Raw genomic sequence first — 25,721 nt, forward strand, 5'->3', positions numbered from 1 at the left:
ATAGCCCTGGCCATGCCATTTTATTTTGCGTATTTTGTTTGCTTAGTGTCGAGGCACTGGTATGTTTGTAACAGAAAATAGAGGACTGTTGTCAATACAGTCCAAAATTATTGTCAGTAAAATATTGTAAATAAAGCACCTATTGACCGGTTACCTCCGCGGCCACCATTTGGTCGTTCCGATAAGGGTTTCATTACTGTCTTTACCACTATCAAGCGGCCACCCAAAATTTAAAAACTTTGTTTTGGAAAGGGCGATGGCAGATAAGAGTCTGAAATTGAAGGTGCATGACGAGTGATAATTCAAACACACGTCTATCTTGATTGTCTTGAATTGACTCCATGTTCACCAAAAAATTTATAACCCGGTAGTGGAAAATTAAATATTTAAGGCATGAGTTTAGCGTTACAGTACTACGCAGGGCATGCAGGTAGCGGTGGTCGAGTAAAAGATAACAACAGGGGCAATGGTAAACTATTGATTTTTTTCATTTCTTAATTTAATCTCTCCCTACTCGACACGATTGTGTGCTCCCAGTGGTTCTAAGCCTTACGGAGCGTTGTGTATTAGGATAGAAATTGTCCTACCTCTACCCCCTAAAATGGGATGACAGCATTGCGTGACCAACAAGAAACCGCTGCAAGCAAGCATTCAAACCATCAAACCATGATGATCAAACGTAATATTTTGGTGTAGTGCAAAGCAAGCAACTATCTACAAATGACTTAGCCGTTTTTGACTTAGATGCAGTGGTGATCATATGTGTCGAAAGGGGCTCACAGATTCATGGTATTCGACCAATAAAGGGCATGTAAACCCAAAAAATGCTATTTCGGGGACCACATAGTCGTTTAGTACATACATGACATCTGCCAAATCTGTAGATGTTTTGTTCACTTTAGCCCGTTTTAACGTTGAAAAATCGCTTCAAAGTTCTAAACATCCGCCATCTTGAATTGCGCAATCTTGCAAATGACGTCACGGGTGGACCTTTAGTTGCGGGAAGTCCAAGGTCTTTCTTGAAGACGTTGTGAAATAAGAACATGTTTACATAGTTTCTTTTGAAAAAACACCACATCTTCATAATGGTAAAACGCTGTGTCGTTCAGTTTTGCAGTAATTCGAACAAAAAAGGCCATACTATACATAAGTTTCCAAAAGACGCTAATTTGAGGCGGCAGTGGGTAAAATTTGTTTAATGTGGAAATCGAGCCTAGTGAAAAGGGCTGATTTCGTAAAGCCAACGGAGCATTCGGTTATTTGCAACATTCATTTTTCTCCGAATTGTTACTGAAACAAGTTTCATGGTAGAAATGGGGCTGAGAAAGCAAAGTCCTTTACTTTCTGGTGCTGTACTGACGATACAGTCTCCAGCAGCAACAAATTCTTGCGACAAACGGAAGCGGCCTATCCAAAATGAAGGCAGCGAACAACCGGAAATGGCTGACAGTGCCGATAAAAGGCCTTGAAGAAGTAGAGCTCTTCAAAAGCTTGAGGTTAATAGGGTAAGTAGTCAACCACTTTATCTGCTGTTCTTCGCAACACAGATAATCTCTGCTTCCTTTGAGAAACCCTGCAAAGAAACAGCAGTAGAGCAATATGTGTCACGCTTTGCACATCATTGAGTAACTAAAAAGGTAATTACGGCAAACCACGTTTGTGTCTTTGTATATGTTAAGCCCATTGCTGCCAGTGCTGTAACATATTTTCAATAATTATGATGTAAATTAGCAGTCACCTCCTTATCCCTCACAGGGTTGGTGGCTTCAACCCAGTATACATGGTGCCAAAATCGGCTGGAAAGGTGCTTCGGATCTTGTTTACAGCACAAGATGGCAACGCAACTCGGACATGTTTACCAAGATAACCCCAGCACCAACGAACAAGCTGCCGATAGGCAATGTATCAAAATCTCCTGCACGAAAAATACAGAGAAATAACTATCTTCACTTGTGTAGTACTAAAATAAAACCAGTTACGGCAGAGGTAAATCTGACAACTGAACCGCGATAGTTAAAATAGAAGTGAACATACTCGTTACCTGTGTGATTATCTGCGCCGTGCTGCTTCCTGAATGCGTAATAAGCAGTTTCAAGCACGTGCACCCTAAACTTCAAGACAGGTTGACTGAAATCCGGGATGCTCGGTGATACATTTCATTTGTATTTCTGGCTTCTGATTTTCTACTTTTTGCCAGACTTGTCCGATTTCAGGGCAACAAACACTTTCGTGAGCAGTCGGCATTGACTGACATACTTGACACTCGCACCTTTAAATCCACCCAAGAAAGGTCGGGGAAAAGACAACAACAAAACTTGGCGAGCTTCTATTTGCGTGCTAACCTGACTCTGTGCCGGCTTCAGTTGATGTTCATCTGCTAAAAATGTAATTTTATTGCAACATGATTAAATACCAGTCTGTGTTTCCAAGACGGTCTGAGTTGTTGTCATCTGGTTCTGGGCTTGCTTCTTGCTGATCGTTTTGTCGGACCCTTCGTGGCTCAAATTGATACGGACGAGGCCCAGATTGTTCCACAGCTACAACTGAATTTTCTACATCACTATCATACAAATTCACCAAATTTGAATCGCTGTCATCCGATAAAAGATCCTCCGAGCTACTCCCACTTTCCCGATCCGCCATAGAATTCTCATATGGAATCCCTATTGCGCAATGTTTGTGTTCCACTGCTTACGTCACGGCAGATGGCTATTGTTTTCACAGGAAGTGGATTTTTTCTCGTAAAAGCTGTTTTTCTCCTTAACGAGACCGAAACGAGCAAAATAAATGCCAAATTCGTTTTCTTCGTTGCTGTTTGCGTCGAATATGAAAAACTTGTATTTTTGGGTTTACATGCCCTTTAAATAAGTTGACAGTTGGAGATGTACATCGGACGTTCTGTAAACAAAAGTAAACTTCTACTTTATGTGCGACGAATGTTGAGAGAAACACGTCAAATCGGCTTTGGACCTGTCTTTTACAGCAAATGAGGTTAGAACATTTCGAAATTATCAGCTCTGTGTCTATTTCAACTTAACATAGGTCAAGTCATGTGGCGCATGCTAAAATATACGTCTAATCCGTAAATTGAAATTTGACGACGGGTGGTCAAATATTTACATTTTTGACGTACTTTGAAAAGCTCTCGCGTCGCTCACAATCATTTGCCCAAAGAAATTTTTACAGGAATCTGTAGACCATCCTTCTGCAATTCAACCACCAGAAGCTTAATCCATTTGAAGGTTTGGCACATGGTGAAAATTAATTATATTCACGAAGTACTTTTAAGTGAATGAAATACATGTCTTCGAAATTTAATTATTTTGCACCCAAAAAGACAACGCAACATTCCCTAAAATCAACCCAGTACACATTTAAACATTACACAAAAATATTTGAGTGTTTTAAAGACGGAAGAAAGATGTGGTTTTGCATGCGAGGCTCTCAAACTTGCTTAATAAAATGGTGCGTCAAATGACGACTTTAGCAGAGTTTGGTAATTTGCATATTTCTTTGAAATAAAAGGATATTTTGCCAAAAAAAACTATCCAGTAGTTTTTGCCATGCCCTAGCCTATCTACCATGAAAATATGAGCGAAATCGAATTTTCGACCCTTGCCGAGTTATTTTCCATTTTTATGGACAGGGACTCTTAATACATCGTATCAACCAAGAAACGCGAACAGATTTCACTGAGTAAACCACGCAGTATTACACAATTGTTAATCACATGTGGTCGATTACCGAAATTACACTACCAGAAATCAAAGGAAACAACTTAAAGTAACAAAGCCTTAGAAAACGGAAAAAAAACAACTTAAACTGACTCAAAAATATTGTAGTTGTAGTCAGGCATAGTAATAAAATCTTAAAAGTTGTTGTCACTGACTTAAAAATCTTAAAATAGACGTTTCGGCTAAAATACTATAACCTTCTTCTGTGATGAAATGAATGTTAACGGCGTCTAAATGTAAATGAGATGTTTATAAGAATGTGAGGAACTCGCTAGGGATTAATTTAGCATTTTGTAAATGTCTGGAATATGCGCGTGGTCATTAATTGAGTTCGGTTCGCGAATGGAATGCCACGCTTCTAAGAACAATCTACGCGACCACAAGGGACAGCGGTCTATGACCTTGACATTATTAAAATCAAATTCGTGGTTGTTTTTCATACAGTGTTGCGCCAAAAGAGAGACTACTGGATAGTTTTTTTTGCAACACAAACGCTCAGTGGCCAGAACCCTTCTTGACAGAGCAAAGAATATTCCGTCGACTGACGAAGACAAAAAGTCCGAAGTACAACACGTGGTTGACGCACTCAAAACCAATGGTTACACGACCAATTCTTAAAAAGCTGCCAAAGAACCAAACCACCTAAAGCATTAAATGAGCCCCAAAATAATCAGCCACAAAGCCACAGAGGCTTTGTTAGTTTGCCATATTTTCAAGGAATCTCTGAAAAAATTGCAAGAACTTTGGGACAATTCGACGTAAATGTTGCTCATAAACCCGTCAAGACGGTTGGTTCGATCCTGAAGAAACCGAAGGACAAATTCGATCAAGACCTGTCAACTGGTGTCGTGTATAAAATCAATTGTAAAAACTATGAAAAACTTTACATCGGTCAAACATCCAGAGCATTGAGATCCAGAACAAAAGAACGTAAAAGAGCCGTCTTCACATGTGACAAGAACTCTCTTTTGGCGCAACACTGTATGAAAAACAACCACGAATTTGATTTTAATAATCTCAAGGTCATAGAACGGCAAAAAAGCACTCTTTGCTGGCCTACCCCATGGTTGGCATCAGAAATAAAAAAAGTTACATTTCTCGTATCGGAACAATATGACCATGCCCAAAAGCAATTCAAATCTTGAACGTATCAAAAGAATTGCTAGGGTGTTTTCGTTTAGACTGATTTTTGTTTTTGCGCCAGACAACTGATTTCAGTCAACAGGTCAGTTGGTAGAGCACTTGGAAGAATCACAGTGGTCATGGGTTGGAATGCAATTCAGTCCTGATTTTTTTTTTTTTTGAAGCTTTGTTTCTGCAAGTATCATGCATAAATTGGAATAATCTTTCATGCAATGATATTTTATCGCTTTTACTCAAGAGAGCTCTCCAGATTGCTTACAAGAAAGATTGAAATCATTTGCATTGATGTAGCAGTTTTATGCCAAAAGGCTCACTTTATGAGTTACATGAATTACAACTGGAGGGCTAGATTTCGAGTAAAAAAGTTCGTGAAGTTCTTACAATGAAAGCTTGTACTTATACACTGACAGCAACTACATGTAAAACTGGTGAGTCGTTTTCCTTTGAACAGTGTATAACCTCACACCTATTGCACTGCAAGGTTTTCTTACACCAAGTATCATGAGACCTCAGTAACCAAGCTTTATTAACCAGCAGAGCCTGAATGCCAAGTAACTGATATCTGGTCTGACCAGTTTTTATGCTTCACATTGTCATACGATAATTGAGAAAATGAATGGTCTGTGATAGTTCATATCAGCTGATGACATTTAAGTGACTGATATAGCTCTTGATGAACACTTAATGGTGCATGTTTTTGTGACCATTGGTACACTGAATGAAATCAATAATTTGTGGGACAAGTTTTATTGATTGATCATTGATTGACTAGCCTAAATCAGTGTCAAAATTTACAAAACTTATGCTTAATTGATCGGATTGAATTGTTTACACTTCTTGGTCATTTTCATTGATAACATTAGTAATGTCTGGAACCATACAAATGGTTTTAATATAGCACATTTATTATTAACCAATAAATTACAATACAAGCTCTGTTGTGACCTACAACAGCAACAACAGCCATAAGCAGATTATTAATTTACTTTAACCACACATAGTATTGTTTTGTCGGTCCCACTTGTAATAACAATGACAATGATGATAATGATAATGATAATGATAATGATAATGATAATGATAGTGATAATGATAATGATAATAATGTTTTTTAAAAATTTTTTCATCCAACACGTTTAATATACAAAATAATATACAGAAGATAACTCGTTAAAAAGAATGTCAAAATAACAAAATCTTTATGATAGTGCCCCTTTAAATTTACCTATATAATAATATTATTATTACCCATATAATAATAATGATGATGATGATACCAAGGCTTCTTAGCAGTACAAACGATGTGTTTGAAATTGTGATAGCTTATATTAAATAACAAAACACGTTTTTAGACATGATCCATCGTTAAAGGTACAAGAATACCAATTGAAAATCACTGAGCAATAAATAGTTTAACAATGTGAGTTGAAAATAAGAATAATCAAGGATTAAGGCGCGAGACAGAAAAAAAAGCGAAAATATTAAAATAACACAGACTAATTAGCATGAAAGGAATAAATTAAGATGTTTGACTTGGGAATTTAAAGAATGTGTTGATGTGCATGGCTTCCTTGATTTTTTTAAAATTCCAATTAAAAATCAAGGAGGCCGTGTACATCCTTTGACAGCTCTTTTCTTCTTTATTAGTTTTTTGTCCCCCACGTGCTACTTTTGGAAATGATTTGATTCACGGACCAAAACAATGAATTATCCAAGCTCGCGTGAATTTGGGGTCACGTGGTTCGAGGTCTGTTGTCATAAAATTATTCGCATTTCTCGATCTAAATCGCGATCAGCGATGATTTGAATGAAGCAATCTTCTTTCGTTTCATGCACTGGCCGAAAATTAACTGAATACAGAACGAGTAAAATGCAAGTTACATCTCTTGGCCAGGAATAAGTTGAGAGTATCGCCCTTCTTGTCGCCCTTCTTGTCGCCCTTATTGTCAATGATTAACGAACAGTAACTTGCTGTTCTGCATTTTTCGCGTATGAGGAAAATCATGATCAAAGTTAAACAAAATCTTTATGATAGTGCCCCCTTTAAATTGACCTATACGAGAGTTTCTAGCCCCTATAAGGCCGGAGCTTTGAATGTTCCTTAGTGCCTGCCAAATAAATAAATTCTGTCAGCGCTAAGGAAGGATCTGCATGACTGTTTTTATCCTTATTTACACTTTTTTGGTTGTTTACTTGTCTATTTATTCATTCATTTATTTATTTATCAATTTATCTATTTCTTAGCTCATTTCACCTATTTATTTACTTTTTGCGTTTTCGATAAGAGCTAAGTACTTATCAACGTAGATGGTTTGGGTACAAATTGTCAGTACATGTATCATATGAAAGTTGGCGAAGGATTCTCGGTTTTCTCTCTTCTACTTCCTTTTCTACTTAGTTTCCTTCTACATTCGTCATTACTTAGTTCCTTTGAAGACGAGCTGGAAAACGTACCAGCTTGAGAGGCAAAAATTGATCCCCGAGGTAAGGTGAGTCTTCTGGATAAGGTTCCTATTGTCGTCAGAGACTCCTCGCGAGTTCGCTCCAACCGTCCTCGCCAACGAGTAAAAAGTCTCTTGAAGGCCCTTCGATAGGTTTTGTTTAAACATGTATACAGTATAGGATTCAAGCAACTGTTTAGGTATTCTAACCATTTCACACATTTATATATAGTTAGAGGATAAAAGTATCTGTTGTTTATATAGCCAATCACCGACACAAAGAAAGGAGCCCAGCAGAAAACAAATACACCAATCACAACGGCTATTGTCTTAGCAGCTTTTACGTCAGTGCTATAGTTCCGGCTTCGACCAATTCGTCGAGCTTGTCGCCTAGCTACGATATAAATTCTAGCATACATTGCAGTCATAAACAATAGTGGAAGTCCAAAGCTTGCGATGAATACAAAATATTGATAGCCACCACGTTGCGGCCATCTGTCATCAAGGAGCCGTAAACTGGACACTACCACAGCATAAATCCAAGCGCTGCAAAGAATAAGAATAGCTCTGAATGACGTCATTACATACGGGTAGGAATATGGCGCTGTAATAGCCACATGTCTATCCGCGCTCACTGCTGCCAAGTTCATAATGGATGCTGTGCCAAAGAAGATATCCATGCACTGCCAGAACAGGTAAAGGTCTCCTTTTATTACGTTGTTATGTGATAAATCGGTAAGTTGTAATATCAACCAGAAAGGCATTCCCAGAATTGCCACTAATATATCAGATATTGCTAGACTAATAATGAAGTAGTTGCATATTGTTCGGAGGTCACGAAAAGTGTAGAAGCTTGCACACACGATCGCATTACCAAAGATAGTAAATACTATCACAAGTCCCACAGCAACTGCGCCCGCGATATTTATGGGATCTGTGCGAAACAGTGGTGGAGGAATAGTTGCACTTTCATTTGAAATGTTGAATTCCATTGTACGATCTGAGGAAAGAAAACAGAATGATCTCAAGTTCACCAGTGAAAAAGTCATTTCAGCTGTTTAACTTTTTTTAACAAATAAGAGAGTACGAAGCAAACGAACATTAAAGCATGATAAATAAAACTTAAGGCAGGGAGAGGAGACGAAGAAGGAAATATCTCTGCCTAAATTTCAACATTGGTAATGATTCACGTCTTAACAGATCCTGCGTTCCACATTGTTTAGTCGCTGTGTTGTTGTCGTTAATATAAGTATTAAAACATAAGCAATCCCGAAACATGACAAAAGCTGAAGGGAGTCGGTATCGTTGCCAAGAGTCTCAACATAGTGGTACAAACAACATGGCTAATGTATGACCTACACAACACAACCTGTTAGATTTATCTTGTTTTTCGCATGACGATGTGACAAGTTTTTCGACATATACAAAATTAATTCCTATGATTATGTTATCTAATCTAATCATCCTCAGGAGCAAAAGTAAAAGAGAGTAAATCAAATAAAATCGAATAATAAAACTTAGATACGAACTAGATACATGTAGTCACCGTCCCTTTTCCTTTCCTGTGACTGATTTGAACCATGATAGACAAATTCTCGAGTATAGAATAAGATTAAAATTCTTAATCCTTTGAGAAATCGTGTTCCTGTTTCCTGCTTGCTGAACAACAGATGTTACATATCATGAGTTGACCGGCAGCTAATTCACAGTTCATGCGAAATGCACTGTGAAACGTCCCGACTGAAAGCCTAAGAAACAGTCTCGACGTGTTTATTTCGGCTAAGACAATACATTCTCGCACTCTAAAAGGATTGTTTACCGGCGAAAATTACCTGCTAAAATGCAAGATAACTGACACAAATCCTAACCATTCAGCCTTCCCTTCGTGTTTACGGTTCCGTGTGCGGAATGGAATATACCTGGGTTTTACTTCTAGTGTACCGGGTACCGGAACAGAATCAAAGCACATAATTTTCGACTTACAACGAAGTTAATGTTACTGACTGGAGAAAGTGTGCACAAAATTACGGCCCATCAATGTGAAAACATGCGCCGAAATTTCCTTTCACAGAAGAATAGCTCAACAATTCCAATAACAATCATAAGTGGGATTACTGAAAACCGTCTTGAGGTATTTGTTTCTGTGGTGTATGGGTAACAAAGTATTTCAGAACAAAGGAAACTCGCCTGAATGCCATTGATCCTAACTTGCGTAGCGTAACGTACAAGCGGCGGTTAACAGTATTACCCAAAGTTGTGTGTTCCGTTTACATTAGGAGTGAGGTCATTTGAGTGGGCGAACATTCGTCCTGTCATGAACAGAATGAACACTATAACATAATGGACGGAGGATGACATGATCTCAAACACAAGGCTTCTTAGCAATAAATTAAGCTGTAATGTAAACTGATAAGAAATGCAAAGCACGCATTGTCAATCCAAGAATTTAGCTTTCAAACACCGAGCCCAGTTCATTTGTTTTAAACTTGATCCTATAATGAAAACTTCTGGCTGTCGTTTGCTGACAAGTCCTGCCACGAGGACTCACTAATTTAGTTTGGCATAATTGAAATCTTCCACAAGTCATCAGCCAATTAAAGAGAAGACAACCCTCAATCGCAATCAAAACCGCGTAGATTGACAGGTGTCGATAGAAAATGTGCCCAATACTCTGTCATTCTAAATTTGGACTGTCACATAACAAACAGATCTTTAGGAAGTAGAGCTGCTGGTTGATCAAATCTAAATACAACGTACGGTAGCACGATAGAATTATCATACGACAACAGCAACTAGCGCTTGGAAGAAGACTTCTGCATACTTGAACAAAAGGAAAAATACTGTATGTGTCAGAAAATACTTCAGTATGGCATCAGTATTTTGGATAATCTAAACGCAGTGAGTCCGAACCTTTTTTTTACTACGCCTTTCAATAACATGCGGAGTTTAAAATTCCAAGCTCAACCGACAAATGCGTTTTTCGCTACCGTCAATCAAATGTCCGGCGGCTTCTCCCAGCTTCCGACTACCGCTGAGCGCGCGGTAATCAAATCGCTGAGCACAATTCAGACAACGAAACAGTACTCGACAGTAGTCGGAAGCTGGGAGGAGCCGCTGAACATTTGATTGGCGGTAGCGAAAAACGCATTTGTCGGTTGAGCTTTGAATTTAGAGTCTGCATGTTATTGAAAGGCGCAGTAAGACGAACTGGATCGATTCCCGTTAGTATACAGAAAAAAAGTAAGCCAAATCAGTGGAGATGATGAATGTTGGCAGAGTTCTGTGTGCAGCTGCTAGTCTTGACTGCCACTGTTTCTTGTTTTACAGATGCTTAGCACTGAACTGACAAAGTCAGTGATGGCCGCCTTTCCCGAAACAGAAGGGGAGGGTAGGAAGAGAGCAGAAAATGTTCAGCGCCAGGGGAGGGAAGTATCATGATGTCTGTGGAATTATTAATTAATTAACGTTTTCACATAGCTTTTGCTGTAGATCATGTTTAAGACCACCACCTTTTTTGTTCTTTTTTCCTACTTATCTAACATGTTCTCAATAGAAATTGTACTAGATAAAATTTAGTTTCAATTCATCTTATTTTTAATAACATTGTATTCTACATAGATCATCTGATCTTGTAAATTTAGAGTCAGATTGCCACCTTATAGACGCGTAAAAACTTAAAACGACATTCTGTTCTCTTGAAATATACGACTTGATTGGGATTCTGTGTCCCAGTAGTAAGCTTGGAGTCTTTTCATTCTAAAATTAAAGTAAAGTGGAGGAGTCACGGAGGATAACATTGTGATCTCGAGTGACTCAACCTGATCATAAAAGAACTGACATCAACACAGTCCTTCATAACTGAGAAGTTTCCCCTAATTCTAACTTTTAAATGAAATTGATCCTTCGTTATTCTGACTTAATGGAAGTTATCTGTTTCATGATAGGCTTGACTCACCTATGTCTGACAAGTCCATATTGAAGGAGGTCGTAAGTTTTGTAATACGCTTACATGTATTTACAGTCAAAAAGAATATCTCCTTTGTAAACTTGTGATCGTAGAGCAAATCAATTCCGAGAAATACAACACAGTTCTGTTTAGATTTACAAAGCAATTTAATTTCGGTCCCTCATCGTTCCGAGGAAATATGCGAAACCCTGCTGTTATGTAGTTTGTAATTTTCAATTACGAGATCCAATTGCACTGACGGCATCACAGGTCTTCAAAAAACCTCACCATTCAATGAGGAAGGTAATAAAAACAATGACCAACGTCTTTATTTAATACGAAATCGTGTTCCGCTACATCAGATTTAACTGTTTTTGTGAATAGAATTGCCCTTTATTTAAATGGAAATCACTCATTTATTGTGGCCATGTTTTTCCGTCATGCTGCGAAATTCAGACTTTCCCTGTGGCGAACGACGGTGTAAAGAAGGAAACAGAAAAATGATTGGAATAAGATCATAACAACGATGAGGTAGTGATATGGAGAGATTTTCGGTTCCAAAATATTGAATACGTAATACGACATTGAGTCATGCTCTTGATCTTATTGAGACTGCACGATATTTTCTTATTCCTTTCCTTACTGAAAATCCAAATTAGAATTTACACTTATTCTGTAATCTGCTGGGTTGCCATAAATAATTAAATAGCAGTTTGCAGTGTTCGTAAGAATCAAAGTATAAATAATTTGAACAGAGGCGAAATGAAAAACTATTTGTGGACAAATGTCCATCGAGTGAGTGGTGCCCCGGCTCAGTGGGGTGCTAAATTGTTTGGTGCGTTCATTTCTAGGTTTTCTAATGCCTTTTATTATGATCTAAAAAATGTCATGTGTTGTTTAGAACATGGTAAGATGTGAGGTGATATTGAGTAAGTTTCGTTAAGCATATTGTTACAGCTTTTATACAGCAAAACTTCACCATAAGTAGAAATATTCGATCAACAGTGTCAAATGAAATGGGGGTACGAATATTACTGAGATAATCAGGCATCAGTACTGGAATGGTGTCGTCGACAGCCCAGTTGTGGTTATAACTATTGTTACAATAAAATTTGGGAATATCGGAATAGAGGAACCGTTTGAACCGAAATGCTTTTTCAGTAGACGAAATCTGCATGCGCTATTGGGGGCGCTTTTCATTCCGATTTGAATTTTCGGAAATTTTCAGTGACGAATGGAAAAGCATTTTCATGAATTTGTAGAAAAGAGGACAACCCTGCGAGGTATACCGAGTTTTCGGAAACTTCTTACCGGGAATTTCTGTTCCATTTGGCTTTCTTCTCGAAATTTCTGGAATTTTCCGTTGAGTGGTTCGCTTTTCGGAAATTCAATTTCTGGATTTTCTGGAAACTTTTCCTTACCATTTGTCCCCATTTCGAAATTTTAGGAATTTTTCGTTGAATGGGAAACGCCCTGGGCCAGTCTTAATCTACTGATCATTGGATCATGAAAATCTACGAGCACTTGATTTGCAACCACGGAATTGAAGATCCGATCAACTCTAAAAAGGAATTACATTTTCGCTAGTTAAGTCCAGTTTTTTGAGCCTAAGAACAGCCTAATTTATATACAGCGAAAATGTCCAACCCAGGAACATAGTTATGATTAAAAGCGCAAGAGAGAAAGCCAAAAACGAGGAAAATTTCAACACAAAAAGTTTGTTACAGTGAATGATGGCATTAACATTTCCATTAACGTAAATGTTCTTGTGGTTACATGGTTTTCAAATTACATCAGTCATTTGCATTTTTATTGCTATTGGTACATACTGTCTTGTTACTGGCATATTTTATTAGATTCTAGCAACGGTGACTAGACTGATATAAGAAAACTCCAAGGGAGAATGAGATGGGTACGGATATTCTATTGCTGACTATATATGGGTTATTGAATAAGCTTGTTTGGTCAAGATGGCTGAATATTGGAAAAGTTCTTTGCGTGTATATGGACCGAGACGGAGTGGGAAAAACTATAGTCCCGAGCGGGCAAGATAGCCCCAACTTGCCCCCTCGTGTTGCCACAATAACAGCACAGGATTCAGTTCGTCTTGCCCGCTCACAGAGCTAGCCATGTAATAAAGTCAGTTATTATAACTTTAATTTCACAATATTTACCATTTCTCCCGCGCAGGAGCTTTAGGCATTGTGATATTGATAACGATTAGTTTTCGCTTCATTTTTTATGGTTTTCTGACATTTTTGAAAAATCAAGAAATCCAAGTTTGCGAGTTTAAGATGGCGTCTTATGACGTCATAATTTCATGTTGCAACTCCCAGCTAACAGTCAGTGAAACCATTTTTGGACGTACTCGTCTATAAGGAGATTCTAGCCGATTATGAACCTGCAAAAGCCATATAAAAAGCTACTTATTAACCTCGAACGCTCGGGTCTTTACGGGAAACTCTCAGACCTCGGCCATGCCTTATTCACCTCGCTATCGCTCGGTCAATACGGCAATGTCTCGGTCTGAGATTTTCCCGTTAAGATCCACTCTCGGTTAATAAGTAATTATTAACGAGTGATAGCGCAGCTAGAATGAGTTATAGCAGTTAGTTGGGGAAGAAATAATTCGCTTCCTCGATCAGTCAGTCCGTCCGTCGTTAGGTCGTAAACAATTTTTTTGGTGGAATTCCGCTGACCAGGGTATTTTGCGAGAGGGCCGACCATTGTGAATAAACTGATGTCTCGCGTTTGGAGTCGAACAAGTGCTACCAGACTGTACGCTCGAAAAGTGTTTTTCTTCCACAAATAATTTCCACATCGTCTCATTTTTTTTCATATAATTACTTTTATTCCTTAAACATTAATCCCCATCGAAAAAATCTTTTCGAACCTAAACTATATCCGTGACGCCAGAGAAGCTTTTTTTAATTCAAAAAGGCAGAAAAATTGATCCTGATGGTCTGAACATCCGTGAAGAAACATATTAATTGTTTCCATTTGTTTCCTTTTATTATGTTCTTTTATTATGTTATCTTATTTTACCGTATGCTTATCTTTAATTTACACTGTCAATTAGTTTTACGTATTTCCGGTATTACGAAAATATGCTACATTAAAATACGTCCCAATGTAAAATTCTCATTGTACCTGAAGAAGGCTGGTTTGGCCAGCCGAAATATAGTACACCTTCAAAAAATCATCCTACGTTGTGTCGGTTTTTGCTTTTGTATTCATTTTATATGTGAAGCCGATTAGATCACAACTTATCCAACGTATACCAGCAGGATTATCGTTCCGGTTGCTTGCTTAAACATTTTATCAATAAGAACGTCAGCAAAAGCCCTTCATAACTTATGTTTAGGGCAACTGTGCCAGCCGCAACGGTCATAAATAGGGTATCGAATTTTTGGCCAGGCCATAAATAGGGTAGCAAAAACCGCAGATTTTGGTCACAAATAGCGTAAGAGTTTTGGGAAGTGGGCCGCACACCCCCACCGAACTTTTCTAGGAGTACCCCCCTGGGTGGTGCATGCACCGCGCGCGAGTACACAATCTTTACAGATCTCAAATCCTTTGTTGCATTATAAATTGGAAGGAAGCATGGTATAGCGACACCAAAATAAAAAATGGACATCGATCAACACTGAACCAATATTGATTCAAGACTGAATTCTCTCTCTTTACTTTGTTGACAGTTGAATGCACGAGTGTAGCTGTGCGTGGAATTAGTGTCAGGTTACTTTCTTTAGTAGTAAAATCTGCGATAAAGGCAGCTGCTTAATTCAGAAAATCTAAATCACGTCATAAATTTTGAATTACATAGGCATTCAAATCGCACGAAACTAAACAAAACTGGACGAGGAAACTGGTAACGAGGTTACGAGGAAAGGTCAGTGATACGAAAACAAATCCTTCCCCTTTTAGATTTCATTCACTTGCTAACATGTTCAAACTCTGAATTCCGAGTCATTTTGCTCCAAAGTATTTGGTTACACATGCTCTAAGGTTGAATAAACTGAGAAACATAAACACCCACATTGTTTGCTCGTTTAGCCAGGCGCTTAGTCTATGTTTCGCTACATCAACGTACTAATTAACTTTTAAACTGTAATGAAAATGATAGCTGAAATGAACTTTTCCAGTTCTAAAATAACAGCACACATAAAGAGATGTGTCATCCTGCGTCTCAGTAGTGTCTGTTAGCCAGTCAATATTTTACATTCCGCAACGTTTAAGACTAGTTTTAGATCATGTAGAATTAATGGTATATTCTAACATAGTTCATCGCCTTTTTTAACGTACATTGAAAATCTAAAATGCGACGAATTCAAAACAAGAATGTCCAAAGCGTGTTGTCTCAGTAGTACTGGACGCAAACGGGCAAACTGAAACCAATTTGGTTTTCATTCAATTACGGTGAGACCCTCGGCGGAATGCGTACACTTGAAATATTCTGTCGACATTCAAAATGATTGGCGTGGAACATAACCTCATACCGACTACTGTGCTCACCTCAGCTCACCACTACAGTGCAGCACCGTGTCCTATTTGAAGAGTCCACTGAACACCTAACTGAGACGTATTTTTTCTTTAGATGGAAGAATCGTTATAACACAAGTGTGTTTACCGATTAACTCAGCAAGCAATAAATACCTTTCAGATAAGTGAAACATAATATTTTGTTAGTCAGTCTAGATGTATCTTTTCAGACTATTTCAAGTCATCAATATCTCTATACGGCATGACAAGAATTCTGATCATAGCCGACAGATTTCGATTGATAGCTATTTATCCGAACGTCAAACAGGCCCAAACAGGGTTGTTCAAATGCTGGGTAATGCAATCGACGTTCAAGCGTATAAGAACCTTAGTTACACCTTCTGCCTTTGCTTTAGTGGCTTGCAATAATCAGGGCTGTAGCTAGTAACAGGCCGAAAAGGAGGCACTTACTTGTCACTTCATTTAGCAATGTGCTCAACACCTCTACCACCTGAGTGCATAAGTAAATTCAGATAGTTTATATTAAACGATAAGTACGTAAAGTACAGCCCGCTTGTTTTGGAAACAAGCTTTATATACTACTGAAGTGTAAAAGCATGAATTCGCATTAAAAAAGAGTTTTTTAATGATCAACTGAATTGTCAAGTGATATTGTAAACGTGCTTAATTCGGTCATTAATGGCTAATACTGTATCAAAGCCTTCAGAGGCACTCGCAAACAAGAAATAATTGGCAAGAAAACTACGTTCAGTTGGCAGATTGTTTTCTTGGCGCGCAAAGTGTGAAACATTGTTTACTGCGGAAGCAAAATGTCTCGGTGTTTACTCCATAAACAATAGCTCCACAACAATGCTTCCACGTTTGAGGAGTAGGGACTGCGCAGGGGGAGGGACTGGGGTGCTTCTAAACCCTTTCCCTATACCTCCCCACTGTTTTCAGTAGGAAATTAAGTACGTTTATTTGGGATTATTTGGGAAATGAGGAACTCCAGTCCGACTATTGGGTGACAAATAACTTGAGATATGCAGGCGTTCTGTTCTTTTGGTTTGTCCTTTCTCTCTATCTCTCTCCCCTTCCGTAGGGGATATTTCAAAACCCGGCCTCCCCACCCTGGATGGGATTAAATTCGCCGTTGCCTATTTAAACACGGTGTTATCTATTGTTAAAACATTTTTGTGTCGGAACTGCCAGTGAAAATGAGTGCGATGATCTAACAGCAATCCTCCGCAGGAAAAAACGATGGCAACTGGTACATTTACCCATAGTTCATAGCGCACGAAAATCTTAACAACGTTCATAAAAACGTACAGAAGAGTTACAAAATCTTCAAACCTAGGCTACACAATGTCCTTAGTACAGGGACCAATATTGTAAAAATTTGGCTTTCTTAGCGCCTTATAGATTGTGTTAGGTTGGCAAGGTATTGTGGTAAAATGTACTGCGCCATCTTTTTCCTACGGTAGATTGTATTGCTTTCTGAGGCAGCAGAAGCCGTTAGCGCTTCCGGCGAATTAATCGGGTATCAAGAGTCTATCAAATGCGATCGTTGATGCAAAATAACCGTGCAGCCTGCGAATCACAAATCATCAATCTCTCAAAGTGTGCCAGCATTTTCTTGTGTTTCTATTAGTTATCTTTTTTATAGATCTGTCAAGTTTCACTATCAAACGAAATTGATTTCGCAAAACGTGTTGCTGTAGAGGCTGCCATGAGAAAAGTATTTAAGATAAAAGAATTCGCCGACATGCTTTTGTGAATGTTGTGGTCAAACCGTTTATTCTACATACCCTATTAATTCACCTATAGGGAAGGGATTCTCTCGAAAAACGAGTGCGACTTTTCGCGTTCTAAATATTTATAAACATGTCACGCATTCTCAGAGGAATATGACAACTCGAAAAGCCGCTAGCTTATGAAATAATAGAGCCCTAAGCGTTCACAGTATGCAAACAGAGAATTCGCGGGAAAACGACAGTGTCACAGTCACGTTTTAGGCGCATACGTTTTAGGCCGGAAGTCAACAATGGGCAAAACAAAAGAAAAGCGATGTGCATCAAAACTAAAAGTAACCGAAGAACAAATGCCGATGCGTAATTTCAAGGAGGTATTCGTGAAGGACATGAAATCTCTAAGGTAAGTTTTGTGTCCAGTAAAATTGAATGTACTTGATGTTGGATCTCCGGAAGGAGCCGTTTGCCGCGAAAAGGTCACTGAGTATTCCTTTTGGGCTGGAGAATCTCTTTGGGTCTTATGACACCTTTGCGGATTACTGACTTTTATTAACAGAGCTCTTTTTCTCAAAAACTCGCGCGTGTTTTAGTATTTTATTTTCATGTTTTGAAAAATGTTACCTTAAATAATGAACTTTATAAAATCTCGTCAAAATCTCTTTGACCACCCTTGTCATATGTATTACATGAAACATGTCGGTTTCAGACTCTTTCTGGCACCACATGATTCAAATGTGGCTTTTTACTCGCAAGTCTGTTGAATGTTTTGCTTTTTGTACACGCCTATGTATAGCTTTGCTCAAGCAAGAACATGATTTCAATCCTCCATGTGGATGTCATCAGTTTTGGGGGGTTTTTGATTATCTTTACGTCTGCTATTCTGCTAACGCTAACGCAACTCGTAAATGTGCGAGAATGCTGGTCAATCTGTGGCTTGGTGGTGTATACTCTTGCTTCGGATAATGTGTGGTTTCTATTGAATTATTTCACGGCTTGGTTTTCCTGGTTTTTGTAACATTAAATGGCGCCTGTCATTTCTGACCAATAATGAAGAATGCTCCGTTCGTGGACTAACGGAGTAACCTCTAAATTCAATGGCTGTTGTGGAGACTCTAGTTTACTAAGACCGCCCCCCCCCCCCCCCCCGCTTGTTATTCGTAAAGTCGTTCAGGCGCCAAAACGAAAATTCAAGATAGCAGCGGAACACTAGAGCCTGCTCGCAGACCACTCAAATTTCGGTATAATGTACGTTGCATAAATGTTTAGACCCCACGGTTGTACCTTTTTACGTGTTTTTTAATGTCGATTTGTCATGAATGTATATAAAGTCACCGCTAAAAGCTCTCCCAGAATAACCTGCGCTATTCACCTCCCTGGGGCAAGATACACTATATGCAGACCTTAATGTCAATGCGTCATAGTAACTGTTAAGTAAAGGATATAGCTGTAGCAAAAAATAAATAACTACAACACGAAAATATGAAAAATGTCGGTTTTTGGAAAGAGATTATTTTAATTGGGAATGACGGATTTCTAAATAAAATAATAATTCCCCCCTGGCTTAGAGCAGCATGTGGCGTATGCCTGTTGACAATTGTGTTCCAAGATCTAATTCGAAAACAGGAAGGTAGTCGCATGACGTCTTACAATTGTTCTACATGTATACAAATTCACACAAAAATCAGTTTTTCCGTTGTCACCTGCAATTAAGATTTAAATAACCAACCACAACAACAGCGTTGAAAAAAACGTCGATTGAAAAACGTAATATATTTTGCTAAGGAATTTCACTGAATCCCTAGATGCATTCAGTGTGTCAATCGGTGTGAGAACTATCCTTAGCTCACCATGTGAACACAGCGTTCACTTACACATGGAAATAATGATAATTCACCATCACTTGGTCTTGTCACATTGTTGTAGCTTTGTTGTTTTGCAAAGAACGGCTAAGAAATTAACCAAGTTATTTAACGCCCGCGCGTGGCCATTGTTCTGCTCATTAAACTTTTCTTGGTGACGTTCTCATTGCTGTTCTTGTCTAAGTTTGCGTTTAAACTCGCTTAGCATTTGTGAGTGTGTGCAGTTATAAACGACAAATAGTTTTCGTCTATAGACTGATCAGTACTGAGGTCTGAGGGTAGCAATAGGATGATTAAAAGAATTCTTGATTATTAAAAATTCACGGATTTTGTCCTACTATGGCCCGATTTTTGTCGGTTGTAAACTAAAACAGACATAAAGGTGTCTTCACCTACATAATCCTAATTAATTTCACAGTTTTTTAAATAATATGTACGATCTTCCGCTAGCTGTGTTACATAACTTTTTAAATCCTTCTGTTTAGCCGTTTTAGTTTCACCTGTTACGTGAAATTTCTTGGCAAGGAATAAAAAAAAGCAACACTGAGTGCATATTGATCACCGCTCAGTGTCCGCTTGGCATGAAGCATTGAAACCAAGTGATTATTGACATAAAACGCAAACTTGTTTATATTCTCTTGCAAGAAGGAAATGTTAACAGCACATTTTTTAAAAATCGGAACCATTTCTTTTTTAAACTGACAAGGGACAAGGCTAAAATTGAAAATAATATCCTTCGGTTAGGCACTTACCTATCTTCCGTTGTGGAAATGTAGATAAATGCTTTTTGAAGCACTAAAACGTGATCGCATGACTTGCAAGGAAAGATTTGTCTTATGAAACGGAGAAAAGACCAGTTGGAACAACATGCTATCTTGCTTCAAGCTTTTTTTTTTTTTCATTAATCTCAAAAATATGTACAGTGATTACTGTTACGATTATATATTATTAACATTATTTACTTTAACAAAAAGCCATCATTTGCACGTTGTCACCTACAGGCCGGAACTTCAATAAAGAACATTAATGGTTTTTTTGTCATACCAAATGGAAAAAGGAGTCCGGAAGGGAGAGAACCAGTAAACAAAAAAGCACTGAATGATGTATAAGATGACTTCGCGTATATTCAGCGCGGTGCTTTTTCAGTAATTCACGTTGATGTATCAAACCACTTTAATTTCCTTTTTAATTTCAAAGGATTTGCAGAAAAACAGGACTGAGCACTACTTAACGCATTAAAAGCAAAGGATCAGACCATCTTTGCACTTAAATTTCCGAAATGTTTATAAACAGTTGCAAGCTCATTATCGTACATTTTCAAACTACAAATTTCTCTTGCAGGGTTCGTTTGCTTTATAGCAATGATTAAACACGTTTTGCGCCATGTCAGTGACTCACATCATCATTCAACATCACCTGCACCGCTGCAAGTTAGGTGAATCGCCTTCCTTGATCTTTTTTCACCCGTCCATGGGCTGCGGAAATATTAATTATCAAATTGACTGGTTGTGTTTCGTGCTTTTGCTGACCAAAATATATTTGTATCGAGCACTCCTACGATTGTGTGAAACCGCTTCTATTTTTCTTTGTTTATCATATCTAAATATGTTGTTTTTGAAATAAAACCAACCCGGCCAGCCAACTGAACAATTATGCTCACGAATCTGCATAATCACGGATTATAATGTTTGAAACAAGCCTCCACAAACAAACACTGACAAAACGCAACGACGACACCTTTGTTCAACATCAAATCAGACAAAGAAAAGACCGATCAGCCATTCATGGACTGGATTATTTTACATAAACATAATACCTCAGTGGGTATTTCGTTTCAACTATCCTGCTCAGACTTGTGAGAAGTATCTTCCCAGATCTTCCCTATATCTTCCCTGCGGCTTTTTTTATGCTATAACGATAGAAAATGCGGTGCTGTTCACCAAGGTAACTAACTACCAATCAGCACATGCATCGATAGTGTTCCCTTAACCTAGAGCTGTAACTGGTGCAGCCTTATGTAAGGGGAAGACTGAGAGAGGCGACCTGGCGACATTTCACACACTTCGAATCACTTCGTCACCCGGTTTCTTTCCACTTTGAATTTATACACCACCTTACCTCGTGTAATGGACCTTGTCTCCGAAAAGCGTCGTACAACCAAACAGTAGAGCGTGTATGCCGGCTTTTGCGCTTCACTGAGAGTTGTGGTCTATCTTGCAAGTAGGCGACAACAATGTGTTGCGTCTTCTATGTTTTGCATTTTTCCCGTTAATTACTCGAAACCAAGAAAATGTGTTCAATTTTCAGTTTGGACAGCTTTTTTGATCTTAGCATCGCTGTGAAGAAGGCTTAAGGCCTGTGCAAACAAAAACCCTACAAAAAATTTCTTTCACACCATTAGATTTTCTTCCTTTAAAGTTGGCATCACATTTCTATTTTTATTCATAATAAAATGAGATCTGATAGGTCTCGCAAAGGTTAAAGCTGAAATTTACCGCTAAAATGAAACAAAAACTAGTTACTTGTCCCTACTCCTCCAGTTCATGCTTTGTGGTGTTGCATTCACTTCAGCTAATTCTTGGTCAGAACCAAATGAAGTTTGAAGTTTCTGGCTAAAATCAGTGAAACATTGCGCGCAAATAAAGCGGGAACGGTATTAATTTGACTAAATGCCTAGCAGTCTGACATTTTCAGATTCTCGATAGAAATTGTTATTCAAATCTTTTGAGAGTGTTCTATGTTTGTTTAGAAATGCGCGCCAAACATTGGAAAACTTATTTTGGTTTTCTAGTTGAATAATTATCCGAGCTTGAGAATATAACAAAAAATTATGCCCAGATTCCTAGTCAGAAACTATTACAGAATTTCGAGGGAAAGACTCATTCAAACCACTTAAGTGTTTATTTAGAAATACTACATGTAAACGATTCCCAGACTTGATTCTGCACAGGCCCCCCAAACTCAAGCTACAAGCGGAATAGCGGTCACGGGAAGAAAAAAAAAATAAACACTTTGTATGCCAATGGAAATATTTACGATCGGGTTTAGGAATATAGAAATACCAGAAAGGTCTTAGTAATGATACCTTATCCTACTTCCACAGTGTATTACTTGTTGTCTGTGCGCTTTTCCTGGTGATTTGAAGCGATTTTAGCGAGTTGCCGCTTCATACAGCTGTAGGTTTTTCACTCCTAAAGTGAAAAGAGAAAAACTTTCCACTGTCACTGCGAAACGTTATACGTGGAGAATGAATAAATGAAGTATTCATCGCTTTTTAGAGTTGTCGCGTTGATCATCTGTAAAGTAACCGATGAATCTCTATCCTGTCGAAAGTCGTGAATTTTTTTCTCACCGCTTGGTCATCGATTGACATATTAATTGCTCAGTTTTCATTGATTACCGATTTCATCGATTGGCTAAGCTGAGGTTTATGTGTCTTGAAATTTAAATTCAAATAGCGTTTTCCTTACATCGATCGCGGGTTTAAAACGCAGATAGTATAAGTAGTTTAGCTTATATTGAAATTTAGTAAATGCATATCTTTGCAAAACGGCAGACATGATAAAAACCTGTCGCAACACCACAAGTTCATATAATCATAATACGACACCACTTTTGCTTATAATATATTTTAAAATACTTTACAGTGCAGCGATTTCAACCGAGGTCACCTAAGAGTTTTTAACCAATCAGAGCACGATTTCGACCCATACAAATTGGAGTTTGTTTGTGATCTCACCAATCAAGTTGTAGCAGCATGAATGTTAGCCGGCGTTGGAACACACAATTTTGATGACCCTGATTAGCTTCAAATTTAGCTGACCTGGACGGCACAACAAACGAACGGCAATTTAAGTTGAACTCATCGCAGACACTAGACGATTTTCCAACGGCTAACAATGGTACTGCTAGAACATGATTGGCGAGATCATAAACAAATTCAGAGTCTTTCATTTACAATCGTGCTGTGATTGGTTTAAAATTGTCGGGTGGCCCTGGTTGAGGTAGTTCCACTGTAAACTATCCTACGATGCGCAAATCACAACTTCCACTGAATCGCACCTCTTCACTCGCACCGTTCTACAATCTTATAATAAATAATAATAATAATAATAAATAAATAAATATTTATAGAGCGCCTATCCATGCCTGCTCTAGGCGCTGTACAATTCGCTAAAATGAGCTGTACTAATCTTAATAATTAAAAATGTGCATTTAAGAAAGTAATAACAAGTAAAAATCGCTAAGAATAAGAAGTCTTCTTAAAAAGATGAGTTTTGAATTTAGATTTAAAAGAACTTAGATTGTCACATGAGCGGATAGAAACAGGTAGACTGTTCCAGAGTTCAGGAGCGGAAACTGCAAAAGTTCGAGAACCATACGTCTTCAGGTGAAAATTCGTGGGATTAAGAAGTAATAAGTGTGACGATCGGAGGATTCTGGAAGGTTGGTAGTACGTTACTAGATCTTGAATGTAGACAGGAGATTGTGAAGCTTGCTTTTCGAGGAATATAAATGTAAACAGCTTCAAAGCCAGTTAGTTGGTGATGCCAAGTTTGCAGCTCAAGAGCTTTAATTCTTACAATCAAAGGCATCTTGAATATTTAATGTATCTTGATTAGGACTGACTGTTATCTGGCTTTGCATAAGATTTTTAATCTTCGCTAATCGGAAGCAAGCTTCTCCATTATATCTTCTAAATATGTATTTACCAAGAATTTTTAGAATATCCTTTGGCGTTTTACGATTGATCCCAAACTGATCAAAACCTACTAGTTAACAAATAAACGCCCCCAGAAAGTTGAAATGGACGTTGAATGACCAGGTTTATTCCAAGAATCCTCGCTTTCTAGGATTCTAGGAATATTGGTTTTGATCAAGACGGTGTTGTTCAGCTGGGAAGTTGCCAGGAAGATGCGTAATAAGCTGTTTCAGTACATGTACTGAAAACTTGGCTAATATTGTAAACACTTCATGTAACGATGAAAACCTTCTGTCATTTAGACTGGTTACCCTTGAGTGCTAAACACCGCAGAGGATCCTAGATCATTGGGGTATACACGAGTGAGGATTGTGGTTCATATTAAAAGACGTAAATAATATAGCTTATCAGATGAGAATTGTAAAGCTGATGCGTGAGGTGACAAAATGCGGTGAGAGAAGAGACCACATGATAGTTTGGAAAGAACTTAAAATATCATTTCAATCTGAAATGCTAGATAAGTACAACAACGCCTAGCAGAAGATAAACACGTGTCGTCTCGGGGTAGCAAAGTTAAAAAAGAAAAGTTGAAAACCCTTTGCATGTGTTTCTAAACACTGTTACTATTTGCTTATTTGCAAGAACGTCTAAACAGGAACGAACTAAGTCGTCATGATAGGAAAAGTTCAAGTGTCAGTCAGTATTGATTATAATAGAGTGAGAACTGCGATCGTCCTCAAACTTCGAGTGCGCCTAATGTAAGTCTACTCCTTTATTTGATATGTAAAAACATACAGCTCATAAATTCTCAGATTCTTAAAACGAAGTATCTTATAGCAGACCATCTTTACACATTTCATCAGTTTTAATTCAAGGCTTTGCAAGTGAGAAATTCCCACACGTTTAGACTACAATAAGTCATGTAAAAATGTTGCACAGGGATGAGTTACTTGCGATGCCTACATTTATGAAAGAATGATTGCCCTGAGCGTCTTTTACAAGACTCAGTAAGAAACAGTAGCCGTTGACACTTACCTTAGTTGATTTGCTCGCTTAACATTGACTTCGCTTTGAGGAACCTTGTTTCTGCATTCGAATTGCTGTCTGTTGAAAGAACAGAAAGCCTTTTAACATTTAATGATGTTTCTTTGAAACAAATTTACTATTGCCATTCGTGAAGAACGACATTATCGCGGTTAAAATGCGATAACCAAAGTTGGAATTACCGAAGATTCTCAGTGGGAACTGAACATAGTTTTTCATGTGATTGTTCCAAATTATGCAAATAATTCAGCGAGGGTTAGGTGAAAAAGATAGCTGTTATCTTATTTACAATACAGCTGTATTATTGGATTTGAACCTTTCGTTTTGGATTCTGAATACTAAACAATTATTTAAAAGTGGTAAACCCAGTTCCAACTTTTCCTTCTAAATTTGTAAATCCTTTCAAAAATCCATTATTTTTTTATCGTGTGAGACTAAATGGCTATGGGTTGATTAGAGAGAAACCTTGCGGGGGCAATGGACAAATCCTTCCCATTCCCGCCATTTCCAGAAATACTTCTATTAAATCTTTAGTTGAAATCAGAGTTATTATCGATAATGGTAATGGTTAACCATATACGCGACTGCTGACGAGCTCTAGAAATTATCAGGTCCTCAA

The 25,721-nt window shown here is 38.1% G+C and overlaps 1 protein-coding gene and 1 long non-coding RNA gene across 2 annotated transcripts; one reads left to right on the forward strand and one right to left on the reverse strand.

Annotated features, from left to right (window-relative positions):
* LOC145480046 (uncharacterized) lies at positions 1 to 5,377 on the forward strand. Its single transcript, XR_014048496.1, has 2 exons — positions 1 to 1,505; positions 1,756 to 5,377. It is a non-coding gene; the product is annotated as an uncharacterized LOC145480046 (long non-coding RNA).
* Positions 5,378 to 6,135: 758 nt separating this feature from the next.
* LOC145478008 (alpha-1A adrenergic receptor-like) lies at positions 6,136 to 25,182 on the reverse strand. The gene is made up of 2 exons (XM_081455893.1): positions 25,094 to 25,182; positions 6,136 to 8,318 (listed from the first exon to the last, which is right to left on the reverse strand). Exon 2 carries the CDS (start codon positions 8,308 to 8,310, stop codon positions 7,216 to 7,218), a length of 1,095 nt encoding a protein of 364 aa, XP_081312019.1. The 5' UTR covers positions 8,311 to 8,318; positions 25,094 to 25,182; the 3' UTR covers positions 6,136 to 7,215.
* Positions 25,183 to 25,721: the final 539 nt, after the last annotated feature.

This window comes from Orbicella franksi, chromosome 2, assembly GCF_964199315.1.
Source record: "Orbicella franksi chromosome 2, jaOrbFran1.1, whole genome shotgun sequence".
Taxonomy (NCBI): Eukaryota; Metazoa; Cnidaria; class Anthozoa; order Scleractinia; family Merulinidae; genus Orbicella; species Orbicella franksi.